The sequence below is a fragment of the Acomys russatus genome, chromosome 17 (genome assembly GCF_903995435.1).
Source record: "Acomys russatus chromosome 17, mAcoRus1.1, whole genome shotgun sequence".
NCBI lineage: Eukaryota > Metazoa > Chordata > Mammalia > Rodentia > Muridae > Acomys > Acomys russatus.
Window position 1 is genome coordinate 60,560,816 of NC_067153.1, and position 22,287 is coordinate 60,583,102.

The following is a 22,287-nucleotide window of genomic DNA, read 5'->3' on the forward strand; positions in this document are numbered from 1 at the left end:
ACCAGGGCCCATGGCCTCCCGGGCCCTGACTCCTCTACCACCAACCGGTGAGGAAAGGACACCAGTAACTCAGGGGAAGGACATGGCTGGCACTGTGGTACAGGGAGCCAGGGTGTGGACAAGCCCCTCCCACCTGGCAAGAAGCAGACAGACCCAAAGCCGAGGTCTTCCCACTTTGGCTTACGTACACACACCATGCTCCCACCCCAAGGGCATCGAGTAGTTCCTTCCTATGCAGGGATATGGCTGGGAGAGACCAAGTCAGTTTCCTGTCTGGACCAGCTAGGTCCTCTCCTCTGCCTTGGCTAACCAGGCGCCCAGTGGTCCACTGACTGGTACACGGAGGTTCCCAGGAAAGCAGTACCAGACCGTAGAACAGGCCTCTACAGAGAGCTGTGGTAGGAGGATGAAGGAGGGCAATAGCCCCGCCTGCCCCTCCCACACCCTCTGAACTTGCACTCCTCTGCTCTTCTCATCAGCCTCGAAGACAACGTGATCTTCAAAACCAAGCCATAATGCCTCTGGTTTAAATAGGTGCTGAAAGAGAGACCAAGGCACCAAGGCACCAACTAATTCAGGGCAGAGTCAAGGAGGGTGCAGGCGGAGCGGAGGTGGGGGTGGGGGCTAAAAGGAAGGCAAAGACAGGAAGAGGATAGAGTCCAACCCTTGCAGGCATCATAAGGGACTGGCAGCCAGGACTTGACTCTAGCTGTGCTAGATTCAGGCTGAGGGTTTGGGAAAGCCACGTTTAGCATTCCCAGGCTCGATCCCCTAGTACCAAAATCTGGGTCCTCAGAGGGATCCCACACCTACCCCAGTCAGAAAGAATACCACACCCCAAGACACAAGCTGAGGAAGCCAGGAAATGCCCGAGCCTCTACCCAACGAACTTCCAACAGTTCGAGTGCAAGGAACAGAAGAGATTTAAGCAGGTACTTGGGTCCCTGCCCTTGGCAGGGAGACAGTCAGACTGCACATGTGGCCCTCAAATGGCACTTAGGGATTTGGCACAAAAAGGACTCCTCTCCCCAGACCACTCTCATTTCGATACCAAACCCCCACCCCACTCCTGTGCAACCTGGGCATCTCTCTCCATCGCTTGACATAGGAGACTCTGCCTTAACACCGGAAGACAGAGGCCCATGGGAGAGAGGCAGCCCCGAGTGGAGAGCTGAGGAACTGGAGCTAAAGGGCACACAGAGAGCTCGAAAACAGACACACACACACACACAAAGCAACATGCACACACAGTTACACAAACACACAGGTCCTCCCTAGTGCCAGACTTAGGAGGCCAGGTTTGAGGTCAGGGTTATTTTTCTCAGAACCCTGACTCTTTTCTATTTGGCAATACAAGGGGTAGAGATGCTCTGTGTCCCCTTGCCAGCAGACAGCAAGTGAGCATTTGGGCCAAGGGAGCTGACCCTGGCCACACTGGGGCCTCAGATCAGTGTGGCCTCCTCCTCCTCCTCCTCCCTGGCCGCCTGCACTGTTCGGCACCTGTGGGTGAACATCCAGTTCCTGTTTTTCTGATGTCCGCCCACACATGCTTGCTCTCTGGCCGGTCATTTTCACAGTACCAGTGAGGCCAGATACCCCTTTCCCTGGAGCGCGCAGGAATTGGGGCTAAATCTGCGCTGTTAGAGGTCCCTTTGTTCCCCTTTGGGGACAGATCACGGGACTAGGATTTGGCAAATGGAAACATTCCCCTGAAATGTGGTCAGAGCTGGGTCCCACAGCACCTCCTTTCCCTGCCTTGTGCTTAGGAAGGAGTCTTGGCTGGTTCTGGGAGCACCCGAGACCAGTGCCGAGGACACGAAACAAGCGAAGGCAAGCATGGGATTGGCACTCTTCATGCCCGCCCAGTCTTTGTACAAAGTAGTCCCAGGAAAAATAGGGAAAGGAAGGACCCAGCCCTGAGCCTGTTGCCCAGGACAGGGAAACAGCAGGCAGAGTGAGTTGCCATTTTACCCTCTCAGGCAGCATGGCTCCTTGGCCTCTGCGGCCGCCCGCCTTCTCATTCCTTCCACAAACCCCGAGGAGAACGAACAGGCCTACCCCAGCTAAGAAAGTCACTTGGATAATCCTCTTCGGTGTCTCCTCCTTTGTCATTCGAAGGTAGACGAACGTGGTCCAAGCCCAGCTTGCTGAGGTGTCCCGTTTTGCCGTCGCAAGATCTGGAGGCTCAGTGACCCCTGCCTGCCACAGCTCCACTCAGTGGGCACAAAGTCCACTCAATGCCCACCTTGGTCCCTTCAGCTGAGTCTCAGCTGTGCTCCGCTAACTGCTGGGGCCCCCATTGAGGAAGTAGGTGGTCATCTCCCCCTTGCCCTTCACTTTGACCACCCCTCGACACTCCAGTTGGTAGCCCTTGGCAGCTAAAACCTGGTACAGGTCCGTGGTCACCTGGAGGGGCGGGGAGGAACCTGCTTAGCCTGGAATCCTTGATGATGGATTGGTAAAAAGCCCAGAAGTTCTCCAGCAGCCTGAGTCCCCTCTCCACAACCTCTGCCCCAACAGCCATAGAAGATAGCCACCCTACCCCTATCCTGGGAAAGCCCCCCACCCCACCCCGAACCCATACTCCTCCCAGCTTGCCTCCCGTCCCCTCACCTGTATTCGGTCAGGAACCCCTGTGCTGTCCATACGACTGGAGACATTCACTGTATTCCCCCAGATGTCATACTGTGGCTTCCGGGCCCCAATGACGCCTGCTACAACTGGACCCATGTTCAACCCTAAAATAGAGACAACAACAAGATGTTGAGCCCAGGGTGCTGCAAGGTCACTTCAGGGGTTCATCTCCCCTTGCACCCTGAGTCAGACCTGAAGGAAAAAAAATGTGAAAAGGGGACAATTCTTCCTGTGGTTTAAAAAACAAACGGGAGCGGGGGTGTCTGGGCACGATAGCTGAGGTAGCTCTCTTGAGTTCAGACAACTATTGCATACTATGGCAGCTCAGCTACTGAAGGTTTCTCTCTGCACTCGCTGCCTACATTGCTCCCACCCCTATCTTACAAGGTACTGGGGCGACTTACTGAGCCAGTAAATAGAGCTGTGGGAAGTCAAGCCAGACCTCAGACCTTATGCAATTAATCACTGCCTTCCACTAGTGCACTTGAGAAGGGCCTCATCAGACTGGCCACACAGAGACACCAGGCGGCGGCCTTTAGACAAACCTGCCTGCCAGTCCTCTAACCTTTGCTGAGTTATTTATTCTGGGTGTTATTCCCTTTATCTTAAAGAGGAAGGGGGGGGGGGCTTAATGTGAGAATTAAAAATGCATTCAAGCTAGGTGGTGGTGGCGGCGCATGCCTTTAATCCCAGCACTCAGGAGGCAGAGGTAGGCAGATTGCTGTTGAGGTCAAGGCCAGCCTGGTCTACAAAGTGAGTCCAGGATAGCCAAGGCTACACAGAGAAACCCTGTCTCCAAAAACAAAACAAAACAAAACAAAAAATTAAAAATAAGTAAATAAATAAAAATGCACTCAAAATATCGAGGGTGAAGACCCGGCACAAGGAAGACTCAAAATAGATGGCTTTGGTCCTGAGTATAAGGCGTGGCGTGGTGGTGGGAGGTGGAGAACCCACGGCCCCGCCCACCTTCATCCCTAACCCACAAACCGTCCCAGAGGGAACGTGCCAAGAGCCAGGCCCTCACCAATCTTCATCTGGAAGTTGTTGAAGGAGTGCTCGTTAATGTGTTTCATCTGCTCCATCAGCCGCATGGCGTAGTCCGCCAGGGCGGTGACGTGCGAACGGCCCACCTGGTCATAGGTGCTGGCGTTCAGCCCCGAGGCGGCCATGTAGGTGCTGCCAATGGTTTTGATCTTTTCCAGCTGCCGGAACCTCTCCTCGCTGATGATCTGCACAACATGGGAGCGGGGAGAGTGGGGCGGCTGTGAGGCAGACCCAGGTCCTTCCAAAGCTTGCTGCTTGTCAACCTTTGCCTTTCCCCTCCTCCCCTCGACAGCCTTATTGTTTTAGTGGGCGAACCCCTTTTCAATTCAGGAGGCAGTCCAGCATCCTGTGCGAGGAACTGAGGTATATGGCTTCAGGTCAACTGTGATGGGCAGAAAGGCTCTGACATGTTTTAAGGAAGTGTGTCTCACAGTGAGGCAGGGACCTCCCTCCACGACAGTGGACAGCTCGTCCTTGCTTTCTTTCTCCAGTTGGCAGGAGATGTATTTTCCTCTCATCTCCCGTTTTCACTATGTGAGAAGCCCTCTTGGTTGGCCTCGCGTGGGTCTGCTCACAGACCGCTGTCCTCCTCTTCAATGACATCATCTGACACCCATCCTGTCGGCCCCATCCTAAGGCCACGTACCCTCTGCTCCTCAGCAAGGACAACCCTGCCCTGCTGAGGTTGACCACCTTGCTGTCTCTGACTGGGCAAGGGATGCTCACCCAGTCCAACCCATGGCTTTTTCATCCAAAGTCATCTCCGGAAATTTCCCTGGTCCCCAAATTGTCCCTACTCCGCCAGCACCCGTCAGTGAGCAAGTTACCTCGTCAAAGTCGGCAATGATCTCATTGAGCAGGCGCAGGCACTCGACGCCCTCATTGTTGGCCTCGAGCTCCACGTAGAACTCGGAGAAGTTGGCGATGGAGGCGAACATCACAGCCACACATTCACACGACTGGTAGTACAGCTCATCGTTACGGCGTTCTCGGGCCAGGAAGTGGGCGGCCACGTCCTTGGGCAGAATGTTATGCAGCAGCCGCCGGTTGTAGGCCTGGAGCTCCTCCATCTCCTCCTTCTCCCCTGTTGCCTGTGGGCACCAAATTCATCACCCAGTGCCCAGCATTCACAAGGGGTGGAAGCAGTGGCCAAGGCCTGAGGATGGGGCACCAGAGGGAAGGGGAAAGGCATGGGGGCAGAGGAAGCCTAAATAACAGGCAAAGGGGGCTGGAGAGATGGCTCAGAGGTTAAGAGCACTGACTGCTCTTCCAAAGGTCATGAATTCAATTCCCAGCAACCACGTGGTGGCTCACAACCATCTATAACGAAATCTGGTACTCTCTTCTAGCCTGCAGGCAGAATGCTGTATACATAATAAATAAATTAAAAAAAAAAAAAAAAAAAACAGGCAGGAGGTGAAGGGGGCAGGAGATGGACACAGAGAAGGCATGGAACCAGGGTGGGCTTGCACAGCCTCAGCCTGAGCCAGCTAACAAGAGATGCATTTCTGGCTTGGCCCACCCTCTGGCCCCAGAACCCTTGCCCTCCCCACAAAGGTTCATATCCAAGTCACCTGTAGTTTCCAGAGGAAGTCCAAGCGGGCAGTTGACTCCACCTGCTGTGCATGTAGATACAGTGCCAGGGCAAAAACCAGCAGAATCACAGGGGCCATATATTTGAGTGCCACCCTCCCTACCGCTGGGCTGAAAATAGAGACGTGCTTGGTGTCCAAAGAAGACTCTCCCAGCCTCATCGCTGGCTGCCCCAGAGCCCTCACTTACCAGTCCAGCCCATCGAAGGTCTCATTGGAGGAGGCCCTGGCAAGAAGATACAAAAGTCATTGGACACCGTCTGCCGGGAGAGACACTGAGGGGGAAGCTGTCTGCTGGGAGGGACAACACTGCACGGGGAAGCTGCTGGGAGGGGCACTGCAGGGGAGGCAGAGACTACACTGCTGAGCTCACTCAGGAATCAAGCCTGTGGGCAGAGCCACCTTTCCCAAGTAGGAGCTTCTCACTTAGCAGCTGAACGGCCAGGACAAGTTGCTTTTAACTCTCTGAGCCTCAGTTTCCCCATCAGTGAAATTGGGGCTCAGCTCTAAGTACCACATCTGAAAGGCTTAGCATGTGCTGGGGGGGGGTGGACTATTGGTTACTGTGACAGCTACCACCACCCTGAGGTGCGTGCAAGTGGTACTGACCGATGGGGGAACTCGAGGAAGTTGACTTGGCCAAGGTTACAAAGCTCATGAGAAAAGCAGGAGCAAGGACCCAAAGCCCAACAGACTCTCAGCTCTTCCTACCACAAGCTATGGCCACATATCGTAAAGGTGCAGCAGGGTGGGCTTCTAGTCAGAGCTCTGCCACCACCACACTCTATGACCTAGGCATAGTTAAGAGAATGAGTGGGGCTAGGCAGTGGGATGGGTGGGGTAAGGGGATACACACACACACACACACACACACGCACACACGCACACACGCACACACACACGTGCATGCCTTTAATCCCAGCACAAGCAGATCTCTGAGTTCAAGGCTAGCCTGGCCTATAGAGCGAGTTCCAGGACAGCAGAGATGTTACACATTAAAAAGGCTAAAAAAAAAAAAAAAAAAAGACAGTGGGTAGGAAAGCACCAGGCATATTGGGGGATTTTTTTCTTTTCTTGCCTAAAGACAAAGGAATTTGTCACAAGTGGGATTTCTCTGGAGTCACGTGCCAGAACTCTTCCTTCCCCTCCTCTTTCTCCCACAAGTGAGTTCGTTCCAAGGGCCTGGGTACCACAGACTCTCAACCCAGAAGGGCCAGGGAGTCCCCAGGGGCATAAAAAGGGGCTGAGAATGAACTTACAAGCCATGGACGCCAAGCAGTAGATCATAGTTGTCAAAGATGGTGGCTGGGGGACCCAACAAAAGCAGCACCAAATAGATGAACCCCAAGACGAAGGTCAGAGCCAGCTTGCCGATGCTGCTGATGTGTAGGAAAACAGAGCTGGCCAAGAGACTCAGGAGCACATCCCCGACGAAGTACTGGGGGGTGACAGCAGAGGCAGCGTTGGGTGACAGCAGAGACCATGACACCCAGAGCAGGAAGACCCCTGCACTCCCCTGCCTGCCTAACCTCCCTTCTACCACCTTCCAAGCCCCAACTCCTTCTACAACCCATGCCCAGCTACACAGGAGGGGCCCTATGTGCTCCTAGAGTTGGGGGATACTTTTGACTTCCTGGCTCCCGGGTGCCCATCACTAGGCCTGGCACAGAGGAGCGGCTAACTGCGCCAGAGCAAAACCCTCTGCCTGAACACTGCTCGGACACCTCAGGGAAGCTGCAGGTGGGTGCGGTGCCCTCACACAGGGGAACATCCAGTCCCAGAGAGTAATTGAGCTCTTGTAGGTGGCAGGCGGTGACATCAGCTGGTGTTAGGTTTAGCATCCGGGCTGCACAGGTCCTTATCGGAGTGTGATCACAGGTGAACTGCAAAGGTTGGGTACAGATGAAGGAAAGGGTTACCAGGGCCACACCCAGGTGCCTTGTACTTTTTGGACTAAATTCCCCAGGGATGACAAAAGAAAGGGGAAATGAAAAATAAGAGCAAGAGCTACTCCCCCCAACCTGAAACCCTCCCCCACCCCCAGCCAACCCACAGGGACAGCAGGCTGGGTAGCAGTTCTCAGTTCCCAGAAAGTGCCCAGTCTAGGGCATGGGAGGATTACCATGTTGGCAATGGCAGAGATGAACACCAGCAGAACTGAAAAGATGCCAACCGCTGTGCTGTGCGCCCGTGAGCGGACGATACTGCGGGACAGGCGTTGGAGGGCTTTGGGGAAAAACTGCAATAGCAAGAGACCGAGGATTAGAAGTTACGTTCACTAAGAAGGAAGAACCAGCCAAGAGCAGGGTCTAATGAGAGACATGGCTTCCTCCTCCTCCTCCTCCTCCTCCTCCTCCTCCTCCTCCTCCTCCTCCCTTTCCCATGGGAACTCCCCCCACCCCAACAGTCTCAGGGAAGTCCCCCTACTTACAGAACCACAGGAGCACACAGTGCAGACAAGCAAAGTGGCCAGCAACAGCAGAAAGATGGCAGCATAGACCCCAAGCATCAGAGTGGAGCTGGAGCAGGATAAAGCCAGAGGGGCAACATCAGCAAAACCTGGGTGTCCTCGTCCCACCCCCAGAGCAGATCTCAGAGACCAGAGAGCCACCCGTGGCCTGTGTGGGTGTCAGGAAAGTTCAGGGTAACAGGGACTCACTGTGGGAATATGAGGAGCTGGATGAGACAGATGAAGCAGAAAACCAACAGCGCACAGGCGACATAGGCTCCGAAGCGCGGGTCTACTTTCCGTGAATACTGAGGGGAAGAAAGGAGACCAAGCTGGGTGCCGGGTCCTGCCCTGGCAGGGATGTGTAGACACCAAGAACAGGGGAGAAACAGTTGGCCCGATTTATATGACTTTCCACCCATCCCCCACCAGGTCTCCCAGCCAGGCCCTCCCTCCCTCCAGTCCTCATACACAGCCCCCCGCCCCCCAAACCTTCTTTTCCAGGTCCTCTCTCTGGAAGGTGAGCAGGAACCGGCGCACGTGGTCCTTCCGAAGCTGGTCGATGCTACGGGCGTCGATGGCACGGCCCAGGAACTCGTCCACCTCGTCTTCAGGGTTCAGAGCATCCTGGGCACCCCGGCTAGTAACGGGACACAGATAACAGCACATAGCAAGCATTAAGAAGGGCAGGGATCGGGCAGGAGCGAGGGAGAGAGGGCTATGTGAGAGAAAGGGAAGGCCTCAGCTCCCACAGCCCGTTCCAGGCGGCAAATGCCATGTCCCTCCCACCCCACGGACCAACTTACTTGTCTTTGCTGGAATCATCAATGCCCTGGAGAAAGAAACAGAACATGTGAGGGATGAGGTGCTGACCTCTCCCCATTCCACTACTGGGTTAAGAGTGTCCCCACACACTTGGGTGAAACTATTCTCCCTGCTCTCAATTTTAGAACACATATTAAACAAGACAGAAAAAGAAAAAAAAAAAAAAAAAAAAAAAGCCGGGTGGTAGTGACGCACGCCTTTAATCCCAGCACTCGGGAGGCAGAGGCAGGTGGATCACTGTGAGTTTGAGGCCAGCCTGGTCTACAATGTGAGTCCAGGACAGCCAAGAGTACACAGAGAAACCCTGTCTCTAAAATAAAATAAAATAAAATAAAATAAAATAAAATAAAATAAAATAAAATAAAAATAAATAAAAAACACATACATGGAGAAGGAAGCTATGTGAAGAGAGGGAAACCAAAAAGTGAGGAGCCCATAGCAGAGAGAGCCCATCCATAGCGGGGAGAGCCCCTCCATAGCGGGGAGAGCCCCTCACCATCTGGCGGAATGCCTTGGAGTCTTTGGTCCGGGAGAATGCACGGTCAGGAACCCAGCGTGGCATCAGGCCTTCCATAGAGTTGGCCCGCGTCCGCTGCAGCTTAGCCAGCATGGCCTTCTCTTCTTTCTGTGTGGGCAACATGAGTGCAGGCTCAGAAACGGAACCCCAAGAAGGCCTCTGCTAGCATCCCCCGTTTGTTCCTCCCCACCCTCCCGCCCTCCCACCAGTCCTGCCCTGGCCCTGACCCGTTTCTGGCTGGCGCCCAGTATGAGGAAGGTCTCGATGCACTGCTCCTTGAGGTATGCATTGCGCTCACCACCGCGGCCTGGCTCCACCTCATAGTCCCCATTCAGGTACTGCAGTGTGGCCCGAGTGATGTGGATACGGCTGTGTAGGGCAGGAAGTGAGACCCTGGCTCCCCCACTCACCCACCCACCCATCCCTGCCACCAACTGGACCCTTCCACTCACCCAGCCCGGCCCCCAGCCTCCATATGGTTGGCCAGGGTCACATCGTTGGACCATACATCGAACTGCCATTTCCGCAGGCCAAGGACACCGCAATGCACGCGTCCACTGTGGATGCCCACACGCATGTTCACATTTACCCCCGTCACTTCACGTACCAGCCTGAGGAGATGCAACTGTACATCAGCCCCAAGCTGTTGTCATCTTCCTTTTGGGTTTTCGAAACAGGGTTTCTCTGTGTAGCCCTAGCTGTCCTGGAACTCACTCTGTAGACCAGGCTGGCCTCAACCTCACCAAGAGTGCCCCAAGCTGTCTTCTTATCATCCAGTCAAGAACCCAAACTGAGGCCAGCAAGATGGCTCAGCAGTAAAGGTACCTGCTACCAAACCTGACTCCTAAGTTTGATCCCTGAGACCCCCACACAGTTAGAGAAAACCAACTCCAAGTTACTCTCTGACCAACGTACATGCAGCTCAGCAGGTGAATCCCTGCGCACATGCGTGCACGCGCGCCACACACACACACACAAAGTCAATAAATAAATGTAATCAGAAAGAAGAATCCCAGCATCCCAGGCAAAGACAGAGGCAGACGCAGGGACAGGAACACAGCTTTGACTAGACATGAGCAAGAGGCTACCTGGGACTCAAGGGCAAAGGTTTGAGAACCATGTTCAATAGGGGCTGCCATCGTCCTGCAGGACTGAGCTGTGGCCAGCTCCAGCCTGCTCAGCTGGCATTCTCTGCAGCCACAGTCCCCCCCGGTCCGCCACCCCTGGCCCCCACTACAGCTCCCTGCACCCTCAGTAGGCTGGGGCTGGAAGGACCACAAGAGTCTTCATCCAGACTGGAGAAAGATCTACTCTCCCCACCCAGCAATAAATACATCTCCAAGACGAGGAGTTACTAAGGCTGGGGGAAATTCCTGATGGCACGGCATAGGAGGAGCAGCCGGAGCACCCACAGTTCCAGTAGGCCCGGGAAGGGGGGACCGCTTACGAGATGGCCTCGATCATGTCCACCCCCATCTCGACACAGCAGTGGGCATGGTCTGCCCGGGCCTCGGGCAGCCCGGACACACAGTAGTAACAGTCTCCTAAGATCTTGATTCTCAGGCAGTGGTTCTCCTAAAGGGGAAGAGGTGGGAGGATCTCCTTTACTCCCCTCCCCCCCAGTCACCCAGCACACCTGGCCCATCACCTTCAATGCCACCTCTGCCCCCACACACACACCCCCAACTGCCACCAGCAACACTGTGTGGTCATCGAGGTTGGCACCGTCTCTAAGCCCCAGCACCCTCACCGCAGCCAGCTTGTCAAACCGGGCAAAGAGCTCGTTCAAGGTCATGACCAGTTCCTGCGCAGTGCACTGGGAGGCCAGGCTGGTGAAGCCCTCGATGTCGGCAAATAGGATGCTGTGGGCATCGGCAGTAAAGAGATGGAGCTCAGAGCCCTCCTCCAGGACTCTCTGGCTCCCCGCAACCCTCTTGCCACCATCCCGTCCCCATTCTACCTGACGTTATCATGCTTCTGGATGTAGATCTTATGGAACATCATGTCTTCTTTTTTGGTGTTGATGTCTTCTTTCATCTCCATGGCAACATGCTGGGGCAACACTGACAGCAGCAGCCGCTCCTAGACCAGCGGTTCCAACCACTATCTTCTCTGCTTTCCGTTTTTGACCCCTCTTGTTCCTTTCACACATTCCCAGAGCCCTCCCGTGTCTCTGGGATCTGAGCTTAACACGGGAGCATCCTCCCAGATGTACTCCGACATCCTCCCTCCTACCCTTGAACAGGACAGGATCCCCCCACCCTGCCCCCCAGGGCTTCTGTGATGCACGGTCCTTAGGGACCATTCACTCTGTGTCCCACAGTCATGGACAAAGCAGCAGGTCTAAAGTACAAGGTACTGGGAGTGAAGAGGAGGAGCGCCCTCGCCCACCTAGGGAAACAGGGGAGGGGGAGGAAGGGGACCCCCCCACCTGCTGCCGATTCTCATGCTGCAGGTGCAACCGAGCCTGGATGTAACCTCGGGTTTCCTGAAAGGCTTGGCGCTGGGACACTTCAGCAGGGTAGTGTGTGCAGACACCGATGACATTGGTGCAGAGAAAGAGCACCACATTAGCACCGAGCTATGGGAGGGTAGCGGAGACAGATGAGTGATTGCCTCCCCATCAAGTGCGCGTATACATATACACACACACACTCTCTCTCTCTCTCTCTCTCCCTCTTTACACACACACACACACACTCTCTCTCTCTCTCTCCCTCTTTCTTGCACCCTGTTTGTCCCCAAGCTGTGCCATCCCTGTGGTACACTGCCCCTCCTTACAGATGCCAGCCAGCCTAGATTATTCCATGACCAGAAAGATGAGCTTGTCACAGCTTCAGGAGCAGGAACACCAATCACGGCCATGGGCTCAACCCTGGCATCCAATAATCTACTCCCCCACAAACACCTCTAACAAAAGACAAATGTTCCTTCTTCCTGTGGTCCTCTTTACAGAGCCAAGGAGATCTGAGCTTGCCATCCTCTTCCAAGTGAACCAGAACAAGTCACTTCCTCTCTAGGCTTCCACTTACTCATCCATAATCCAAACAGGAGGAATAATATCTCCATTTTATTTTACTTTTATTTATTGATTTTTCAAGACAGGGTTACTCTGTGTAGCCTTGGCTGTTCTGGACTCACTTTGTAGACCAGGCTGGCCTCAAACTTGCAGAGATCCACCTGCCTCTGCTTCCTGAGTTCAGGGATTAAAATGTGTGCCACATGCCCGGCTTTTTTTTTTCCCCCATAGTAGGAATAATATCTCTAAGGTCTTCCCTGGCCCTGCAGACTGAATAGCAAGAATGACCGTGATTGGGTTTTGTAGTTGTTTGGTTGGATTTTTGAGATAGGGTCTCACTATGTAACCTAAGCTGGCCTCAGACTCAGGGTGATCCTCCTGCTTCGGATTCCCACGTGACCGGATCACAGGTGTAAGCCGGTATCACTGCTGCTGTTACAGTAGCCAGTTTGCTGGCCACCTGCAACGTCTAGGATTCGAAGGATGCAACCCACACATTAGCTGATGGGTTTCTCAAACGTCTATGAATCAGGTAACAGAATCCCACTTCACAACCGCGAGTCAGTCAAGCACAAAGGAGCCCAGCAGCGTGCCTAAGATCACACGGTGGGCTGTGGCTGGCCCGAGTCTTGGATCCTGGACAATCAGACTCCAGCGCCTTTGTCCTAACCTGGGTGCCTAGTATATTCCAGACTTCTGAAAGCGCTTTCTCCACTGACTCTAGCTCCTGAAGGCCAGACTTAGAGCCCAGGCTTGGCAGCCATTAATTTTACTACTAGAAAGAAGGCATGGCCACCCCTCTCCTCCCCCCCCCCAACTCTTATACACACCCCTCTGCACCTCATGCCCGGCCCTAGCCAGTCCCAAATCACTGTCAGAAGAAATGACTGGGGAGCAAGTCCAAGTGAGGCTGCCTTCCATGTTGCCAGAGACTCAGGGGTTAACGTGACACTGGGACTCCACCCAAGCTGGCTGGGGCAGGGCTACAGTTGGGGAGAAAGGGGAGGGAATTGCTACCAACTGCCCTGAACCAGGCCTGCAGACTTGGACAAGACCTTTAGTCTTGATTCCTCTGTGTAAAACTGAGGTCTGGCTAACTCCTAGCACTGACCCTCTAGGACACTGGAATTCAGCTGCCCTTCCCAGTCGCCATGGCAGCTTCCAGAGAGCCTAGGCAGAGCTTCCCCCTCTCAGCAGCAGCAGGGGTGAAGAGGGGCCACTCTATCTCCCTTGGGGGCTTCTAAGAATAGCCCCCAGTGGGGGAGTAGGAGGGGGGCTATCCAAGCAACTTCCCTTCCTGGCCCCAGGAGCCCAAAAGGAAAATGTGAGTCACACTGGAGGGAAAGGGAACAGGGACGAAGGACTGAAGTAACTCTCTACACATACACACACACACACACACACACACACACACACACACACACACACACACACACACACACACATCCCTATCTACCATGAGAAAAAACAGATGCCAAGGCTCTGGGGCGACCCCAAACAAAACGAACCGATGTTGCTGCTCTGTGTGGATGGATTGGGGGGGGGGGGGTTGAGGAAGAGTTCTTCCTATGGACACAGCTGGGGCTGGATCTGGAAGGGGTTGCCAAGGATGCTACAAGCCCCTACTCCATGCAGAAACTCACAGGCCCCAGCAGCCATGTGTGAGATCGGTCTCAGTTTCAAGAGGCTGCATGGGCACCCACAGCCCCACAGAGGGGCACAGTTTTCCCTGCCATCCCAGGAATGCACCCCTGGAGACCCCAGGGGGTAAAACTGAAGCCGGGCACCCCCAGGGAGGGAGGAGGTAGAAGGCTGGCAGTTCCGGCCTCCCAGGCTCAGCCTCCCCCATCAGGCACAGGGCTGGGCCCTGGGCACCACGCCAGCTGAGAGCAGGGAAGAGCCACACACCCACCTTCTGGCAAGTCTGACAGAGGGGGGAAGGGAGGCACCACTCCTGAGCTGCTTTTGCCCAGAAGGGCAGTTCACCCCAAATCCCCACTTCACAAGCAGACTAGAAGAGAGCGTAGGAACTAGTTTGGAAGGGTCTGGCCCTTTAAGAGTTCCAGCAGTGCCTGGTGGACACTTGCTCCATAACAAACTAGCTATAAAGTTGCTTTTGAAAGGTGTGTTCTGTTCCAGGCTTGGCAAGGGCACCATGCCAGAGCACCCAGCTTTTCACTCCAAGTGCCCCAGGAAACTCTCTGTCTCGGAGGCCACGGTGGGCTACAGCCCACAGCTTCTGGCAAGAAGTAGAGGCCTTGCTTGTGGAGGCTTCACACAAGCCCCTACAGCTGTTTCTCAGGGGTAATAACAACAGGGCTTAAACCCTCAGGGGTCAACAAGAGGTCAAAGATGCAAGCCCTGTGCACAGCGTTGTCTACAGACTACACTGCTGCAGTCTACTGACCTAGGCCAAAGAGCTGAGCCTACTGTGACAGACAGCAGGCCTGGCCCTGGACCCCTCCTTCTCTTCAGCAAGGCCCACTTGAAACAAGCCCCAAGCAGAGGCCAATCCCTGACACCTTATATATGCAGATATCCCCATACCATGTCTCTCCTTAGCCATCGCCCTGCCCACTCCCACCCCGGCACGCCCTACTGCACCATACCTGCTTCCAAAGGAAGGGGTCACCACGGTTGAGCTGCCAGGCCAAAATCAAATGCAAGGCGGAAAGGCCCAGGCCGCTGAGCACTGCGGCTCGCATGCGGATGGGAAGGAGAGTGTAGGTGATATAGACGAAGAACACGGGGCACCAGAGGCCTGCTGAGGGGCTGTGTGGGTTGGCTGCCAGGGCACCCCCGACTTGCACAGCTGCTAGGATGCCCAGAACCACATAGCTCACCACCCACATGGAGTCCTGGCGGAAGCTATGTCGGTTGCACACTACCATGAGTGCCACAAACAGGGTGGCGGCACAGGTCAGCAGGGCCACATAAGCAGGCTGAGGCCGGGCAGGTGCAGCGTGGAAGGCCAACAGGACAGCGGTGAGGAGCAGGAGCACCGCCATCAGCAGCGTGAGGCTGCTCTGGTTCATCTGGAAGAAATACCGCTGGTACAGACGCTCCAGCTTGGCGGAGCGGAACTGCTTAGACTGGAAAACCTGCACTAGCCGGTGCCAGCAGGACGGACCGCTCCTAGGCGATGATGTCTCCGGTGCCACTTCGGCTGCCCCCATCGGTGTTGTCACCTCACTGTCATCGAAACCCAAGGCCACCGACCTCAGCCCCAGCTCCACGCCCCTGCCTGGGCCAGGCCTCCGGATGAAGGCCTCATCCTGCCAGGGGCAGCGAGGGTGGGCAGCAGGAGTCGGGCTGGGTGGCTCCACGTTCTTAAGGCAGCTCATGTAGCGGGGCGCGCAGAAGCCACTGGCCCGAGTCCCATGGCGTAGGCGTTTCTGTCCATTGCGTTCGCCCCAAGCTGTCTTCCGCTCATCCACTTTGGGAACCAGGAGGCCACTAAACCATGACATGCTGCTGGGAGGAAAGGCATAAGATGGTATTAATAGCGCTGTTGCAGCCGCGGCCACTGTAGTAGCTTATGACCCCCGGGCTTTTCCTACAACTCTGTTCTTCATTCCCACCCATCTGATAAAACTACCCTGAGGGAGCAAACCAGGACACAGCGAGGTGGGAAAGACACAGCAGCCACACAGGGGGAAAAAAACCCCAAGACTGGGGGGGGGGGGGGGCTGGAAAGATAGCTCAGTGGTTAAGAGTACTGCCTGCTCTTCCAAAGGACCTGGGTTCAATTCCCATCACCCACTCAGCAGCTCAAAACTCTTTCTGGCTCCAGTTCCAGAGGTTCTGACAATTCTCACACAAACATACATGCATATAAAATAAAGGTAAATCTTGAAGAAGAAGAAGAAGAAGAAGGAGGAGGAGGAGGAAGAGGAGGAGAAGAACCACCACCACCATCAAGTTCCTAAGTTTGACTTGTCTGATCCTGAAGGCCAGTACACTTAATAGTTTACTCTTTCCTCAAAGTCAATACTGAGTTCTTGGTCACCACAAACTCAGGCACCTGTGTCAAAGACAGGGGGAAGAAACCACACAGAGAAGGACCACCCAGCACCAACTGGCTGGTGCCACTGGTGCCCCAGTAGGGCCTAAACTTTTATTTTTTTTTTCCAGCAGAAGCAAAAGAAAACCTTGGATTTCAATGTGACATCTCCCAATTTTGAAATGTTGATAATTATTGTACATTTTACAATACTCTGCTGGTATGGTGGAGCACACCTGTAATCCCAGCACTCGGGAGACAGAGGCAGGCAGATCACTGTGAGTTCAAAGTCAGCCTGGGTCTGTAGAGCAAGTTCCAGGACAGCCAGGGCTACACAGAGAAACCATCTCAGAAAACAGAACAAAACAAAAAAAGACTACATACATGCAAATAAATTGTCAATGAAATTAGTTCTGCTGTGAACTCTCAATCAGTGACCTCCATACAAAAAGAACTCTTTCCACATCCTTCCTAAACACACTCACACACACTCACACACACACACACACACACACACACACACACACACACACACAGTAGCAAGCTAAGTTCAATTTCTCCCATGGGTCACGGTTTAAGTGTTACTTCTTCACAGACAATTTCCCAGCCACACCCCTACACTAAGTTTGGTCCAGTTTCACCTCTGCTCATTTCCTCCATAGTACTTATTGCAATTATAATTAAATCATTCCTCCCCCCCCCCCAAGACAGGGTTTCTCTGCGTAGCCCTGGCTGTCCTGGACTCGCTTTGTAGACCAGGCTGGCCTTGAACTCACAGCGATCCACCTGCCTCTGCCTCCCGAGTGCTGGGATTAAAGGTGTGCGCCACCACCGCCCAGCTGAGAGTGCATCTTATGGTCCGAAAAACTACGGTATCTCTAGAGGTATTGAGTCTGGCCAACAGTAGGTGCTTAATAAATGTATGGCAAAAAGATAAAAAAAGTGTTGTTCTGCACTGGAATGCTGTCTACAGTGCACAAGGCTTAGTACCACAGACAGAGATGGGGAGCCCACAAGGTGCTACAGAATGGTCAACAGCAAATAATTGCTAACGGTGACAGCCCTGGTCCTCCTTGTCCCTTTTAGCGCTATCACCTTAGCTTGTTACGGAGCTCAGCCCAGGCTAGCCCCTGGTACTTGCTGTTCCTGGCTGGAACAAGAGCTCCTTTGGGTCACAGCCCAAGTCCCTTATCAGTGCTACTCTTACCACCCTCTTAAAATAGCAACTCCCTTTCCTGGGGCTCCGTATCTCTCTTCCCAGCTTTATAATTTCTCCCTCTCCGCGGCTCTTATCGGCAACTGCCATTCTGCAATTTTTCTTATTTGTTCATTGTCTTTCACTCCTAACTAGAATGCCAAGTTGATGAAGACAAGGGTCCGGGCAGTTTTGGCACAGTTTTGTTTTTGTTTTTGGGTTTGTTTTGTTTTGTTTTGTTTTTTGGGGGGCGAGGAGTACTGTTTACAAAGACTAGGAATGGTATCTGCACTCCTAGATGTTTGCTGAGTGGATGGATGGCGTTAGCTATATTATTTTTTTCCTCTCTGTCATAAACTCCCGAGACCTTTTCTTGCGCCTAATTTCACCTCCTCTTTACCAAGGGCCCAAGAAGCTGGTCCTATAATCGTCCGGAGAACAGGACAGCTTTGCAAAGAGAAAACCTGAAGCCAATATCCAAGGTAGTTTTGCATGGCTCCCCTATGTTGCAGAGACTCTGAGACTGGATCCTAAATGTCCAGAAAGGCCACGCCTCGGACAGGACTGGATGCCTTCCTGACCACCACCTTGCCATGTGTCCCGGCTGAACCCAGGTCACCCATGAATGATGCCATCAGCAGGGCCAAACTCCTCCATGCCTGCAGGGCAGACTGAGGGGCCTCTTGTACTTCCACCTGCTGAGCTGGCAGCACTGACATTTGTACTCACTAGGGAACTAGAGAAGTTCACACAGCCACTGCCCCAGGTGGCCACAGAGCCAGACGGCACACACGCACACACGCAGCAACTGCTAGAGGGACTCAGAGCAGAAGGTAAGTTGGGAGCTTTACAGGCCCCCACCTCTGGGCCCCCACCTCTGGGCCGCCACCTCTGGGCCACCCACAGCAGAGCTTCTGCCAGCGTCCCTTCTCCATCCACAGGAGAGCATGCCCTTCAACTTCTTAACGCCAACAGCACCATCTTGAAGGACACAGATCCGAAGCGCAAGACTTCTGGTCAGGCTGGCATTTGGAAAAGGTCACCAAAGAAAAGCCTAGCTCTTCAAAAACACTTCCCTGGACGCACGCTTTTTGGCACAAGACCAGGTTTCAAACCTTAAAAGCGATCTGCCCGGCTCTTACAGAGAAGGGCCATCTACCTGCCTCTACCCCAGGTCAGTTTCTTCACCGGAAAAATGAGAGTATAATGGTTCTGACGGGAGAAGCTGGTGGTCCCTGCCTTGCTACAGTGTAAATACTAGTTCTCCCTACCTTACAGCCCTCTGGATACAAATCTCTGTCAGTGTCCCAGAGACAGAAAGACAACAGTCATGCGCAAGAACCTATATCCAGCCAGCCAGTCAGATGTCTGCCTATTAGGCCCTATGTCCCCTGCTGTCAGTTTCCAGAGCTGCTGGTGACAGAACACAGAGTGTACAGTTTTCCCACTATGTGCCACTGCCACACACACACACACACACACACACACACATACACACACACAACTCCACACACCATGACATTTTGCTTCCGCGTTCTCCCAGCCCCAACACCACCACTGCCACCGCTACCACCAGCCCAGGTCTCTGTTCCCAAGGGACCTGTTTCTGGCCACGTTCCCAGCCCCTGGAAGCAAGCACATCCTTGCATCTGGCTCAGACCCACGGAGGAAGGGGCAGACACTATCAGGGAAACATGTGACCCTGTGAGAACATGCTGACTCCCCAACGGGATAGATAGATAGCTCCAGAGCTCTGTAAACTGTTCGGCCAACCGCAGCCATGCCACCCTGAGCTCTGCTCAGCCACGGTCCACCTGTAAAGGACTTGCACAGCTCATGGCACTCCCCTATGCCAGGCCAGTATAGCAGGAAACCAGAAGGCATTGTTCCAAGCCACAAAACTTGTTCCCCCAAACCTCCCTGTTCAGAAACCCCTCACCGTGAATTCCAGAAGAGCACACCACATCCCTTTTCTGCCTTCCAGCTCTTGACCTTTATGTCTCTTGACCTCCTCCTCCCCTGAGTCCTTTGAGCTCTCTTATTGATGTGCTGCTCTGTATACACTCAACTCCCACAGCCAGATTCGCGTCCATTCCGCCCCAAGGCCCATAGTTCCAGGCCCAGTGTCTCTCAGACCTCAAGTCCCTCCCAAACCCTGATCCTTCAGCCTGACCAAGGTCTGGAAGCCAAGGGTTGGCCTCAAGACTGGCTCTGCCCACCGCTTTGCCCAACCCTCTTCCTGGCCACCTCTTAGCCACCTCATCCCCAGGGTCTATCTGCCTCCGTGCCCTCGTTGGCAAAATGATTTCCAAGTCTCCAGAAAGTTCATGCTGAAGATTATGGCCAGCGGGAGGCCCAACACTCACGATGCTGAAACCCAGAATTTCCAGGCCTTTCCAGATGTAAAACTTCCCCCGGGGCCTGTATCTGTAGGTTCAGCACAGCCTTCCTCAGCCCTGGTCCTCCATAAGGACCAAAAAGAGCTCCCCAAGCCAGCTCCAATCACGTTAACACCCTGGTCAGGCCCTCTAGCTACAGAGGCACTCTGGAAAGACGGGGGTACCAGGTACCGAAAGGCTCTGCCACCACCTAATCCCACCTCTGGTTTTCCAGTCAGGCAGCTGGGCCTACTCTGAATAAAGTCTGCCCACACCCCACCCACTCCTGCCCACCCCGTAACAGGCCTTGGGGAAGTAGGCACTGACATTACCCTTTCATTCCAAAGGTTCAGGGTGAGGGCAGGGACGGGGCCTCCCTCTCCTCTCAGAGCAGTCTCAACACTCCAGACTCACCCCCACATCCCCAATGCCAACCTCTGTGGGTATCCCCTCCCCTCGTGCATGCCTTCTCTGGGCAAGCCTGGAAACTCTGGCGAGTGCAGGAAGGGAAGCTCGTGGCGTGGAGCGAGGGTGGAAGCGTCCAGCCGGGCCCCGTGGTGCTCTGGGTCCTTATATCCTCCAGCACTTTCCCAGGCACCCCGCAAACTGTCGAAGAGTCCCCAGTGCTCACGGGAGCCCGCTCACCTGCCGGGGGTCGGCGCCTGCCCCGGGACGCCGCCCCGCCGCGCCCGCGGGCTCCGGCCGGGCGGGGCCGGCCGTCCCGCCGTCCTGCTCCGTGTCCGTGCGTCCCCGCTGTCCCGCCCGCCGCGCGGCAGAGCCTCCGGCCCTCGCCCCCTCCCTTGTTGTCCAGCGCAGCCGCCCTCTACCCCGGATCCAGAAGTCCCCTCCCCGCCGGCTCCCGGACTCCCCGCCTTAAAGGAACAAGCTCCTTTTGTCTGGGCACCCCCTCCCCCTCCCAGAGGCCGGGGCACAGCTGCCCACTCCCCTTCCCAGGACCGGGATCGGGTGAGCCGGGCCAGAGTCCCGCGCGCCCCCTCCCCCGTCCGCCACGTCCTCCCCGGGTCTCCGGCCAAACAAGCGGCCACTGTTCTGGGCTTCAGACCCCGAGGGAGGGTCGGTGCGCCCGCCTCCACCCAGGGCGGCATGCTGCAGGGTGCCCTCCACCCTCACCCGGGGGTCCGCGGAGGCCGGCTGAGCCACCCACTGGCGGCAGAGGAGCCCGCCCCACCCAGAGGGTCTGCTTCCTTCCTGTCGGGGTGCCCTGCGCCCCCTCCTCACCCACCTTCCTCCCGGCCCCAGCCCCCACCGCGCCCGCTCTCCCTCCCTTCTCCACCACGGCCCCACTCCCTCCGGCGGGAGCTGAGTTTAATAATTAATTAAGAATTCATTCCACAAGGCGCCAGGTGTGTGCGCCTGGCACCCGCTCGCCCGCACCCCACTTCTTTCCGCTTCCCCAACCCTCTGGGGCGCGGGCCCCGACGCAAACCTGCTGCGCCCAGAACCGGATCGGGCTGCGGGCGGGGGCACTCCGTGCCGCCCTCTGGCCCCACGCTCTCTGGGGCAGCCCTTCCCCCCGCACCTGCCAACTGGCAGAGTCCCTCCCCCGGCACCTTTTACCCAAAGGGTTGTGCTTCTTTGATGTGGGGGGCTGGGGTGCATTGCCAGGTTCATGAACTGAAAAAATTGTTCCGGGATGTTTATTTATTTCCCTCGTAAGCAGCTGCCCAAGTTACCTGGGAGATGGGAAAATCATGTGAAAGCTAGTTTAACCCTTTGAGGGGTAGGTAGAGTGTTGGAACCAGAAAGGAGAGAAGGGCCCACTTCCTGAAGGCAGGTGAGTTTAAGCTTGCCTTTGAGGCCCCGTCCCAATCCCTCTGCCAGACCCTAGCTGAGGGCCAGCCTTGCCCTGCCCTAGGCTCAGGACATACTCTTGTCCTTCAGGGCGCAACAATCAACCATTTAGACCCCACCTGGGCAGTAGGGAAAAGGTTCTTGAATTAATCACTTACCCAAGGCGTGCCTGGCATAGTGGTGCCTTGGTGGATGTCTGAGTTGGAGGCCAGCCTGGCCTCCATAGAGAGTTCCAGGACAGCAGGGCTACATAGAGAAACCCTGTCTCAAAAACAAACAAAAAGCTGGGCATGGTGGCGCACTCCCAGCACTCGGGAGACAGAGGCAGGCAGGTTGCTGTGAGTTCAAGGCCAGCTTGGTCTACAAAGCGAGTCCAGGACAGCCAAGGATACACAGAGAAACCCTGTCTCGGAAAAACAAAACAACAACAACAAACAAACAAAAATTATCGCGAACATCCTTCACTGCCTCAGAGCCTCACCCATAAACCGGGTATAACCCCTCCTGCGCTCTGTCACAGGAAGTCTCAAGTTCAGACAGGAGAGTGCGGATTGTAATGTTTGAACATGAGCCAGGGTGTGGTGGTGGTACACGCCTTTAATCCCAGCACTTGGGAAGCAGAGGCAGTGAGTTCGGGGCCAGCCTGGTCTACAAAGCGAGTCTAGGACAGCCAAGGCAACACAGAGAAACCCTGTCTCAAAAAAAAAAAAAAAAAAAAAAAAAGAAAGAAAGAAAGGGGGCTGGAGAGATGGCTCAGCAGTTAAGAGCACTGGCTGCTCTTCCAGAGGACCCAGGTTCAGTTCCCAGCACCCACAT

General features: G+C 54.9%; 1 protein-coding gene across 1 annotated transcript; it reads right to left on the reverse strand.

The window, feature by feature from the left end:
- Positions 1 to 888: 888 nt before the first annotated feature.
- Positions 889 to 21,199, reverse strand: Adcy6 (adenylate cyclase 6). The gene is made up of 22 exons (XM_051160296.1): positions 21,107 to 21,199; positions 14,693 to 15,554; positions 11,496 to 11,645; positions 11,025 to 11,146; positions 10,815 to 10,926; positions 10,512 to 10,639; positions 9,517 to 9,675; positions 9,292 to 9,433; positions 9,044 to 9,172; positions 8,529 to 8,554; positions 8,215 to 8,362; positions 7,933 to 8,030; positions 7,705 to 7,792; positions 7,396 to 7,512; positions 6,998 to 7,156; positions 6,533 to 6,711; positions 5,464 to 5,499; positions 5,256 to 5,385; positions 4,509 to 4,772; positions 3,662 to 3,866; positions 2,614 to 2,738; positions 889 to 2,406 (listed from the first exon to the last, which is right to left on the reverse strand). The coding sequence occupies exons 2-22, from the start codon at positions 15,551 to 15,553 to the stop codon at positions 2,281 to 2,283; spliced, it is 3,504 nt and encodes a 1,167-aa protein (XP_051016253.1). The 5' UTR covers position 15,554; positions 21,107 to 21,199; the 3' UTR covers positions 889 to 2,280.
- Positions 21,200 to 22,287: the final 1,088 nt, after the last annotated feature.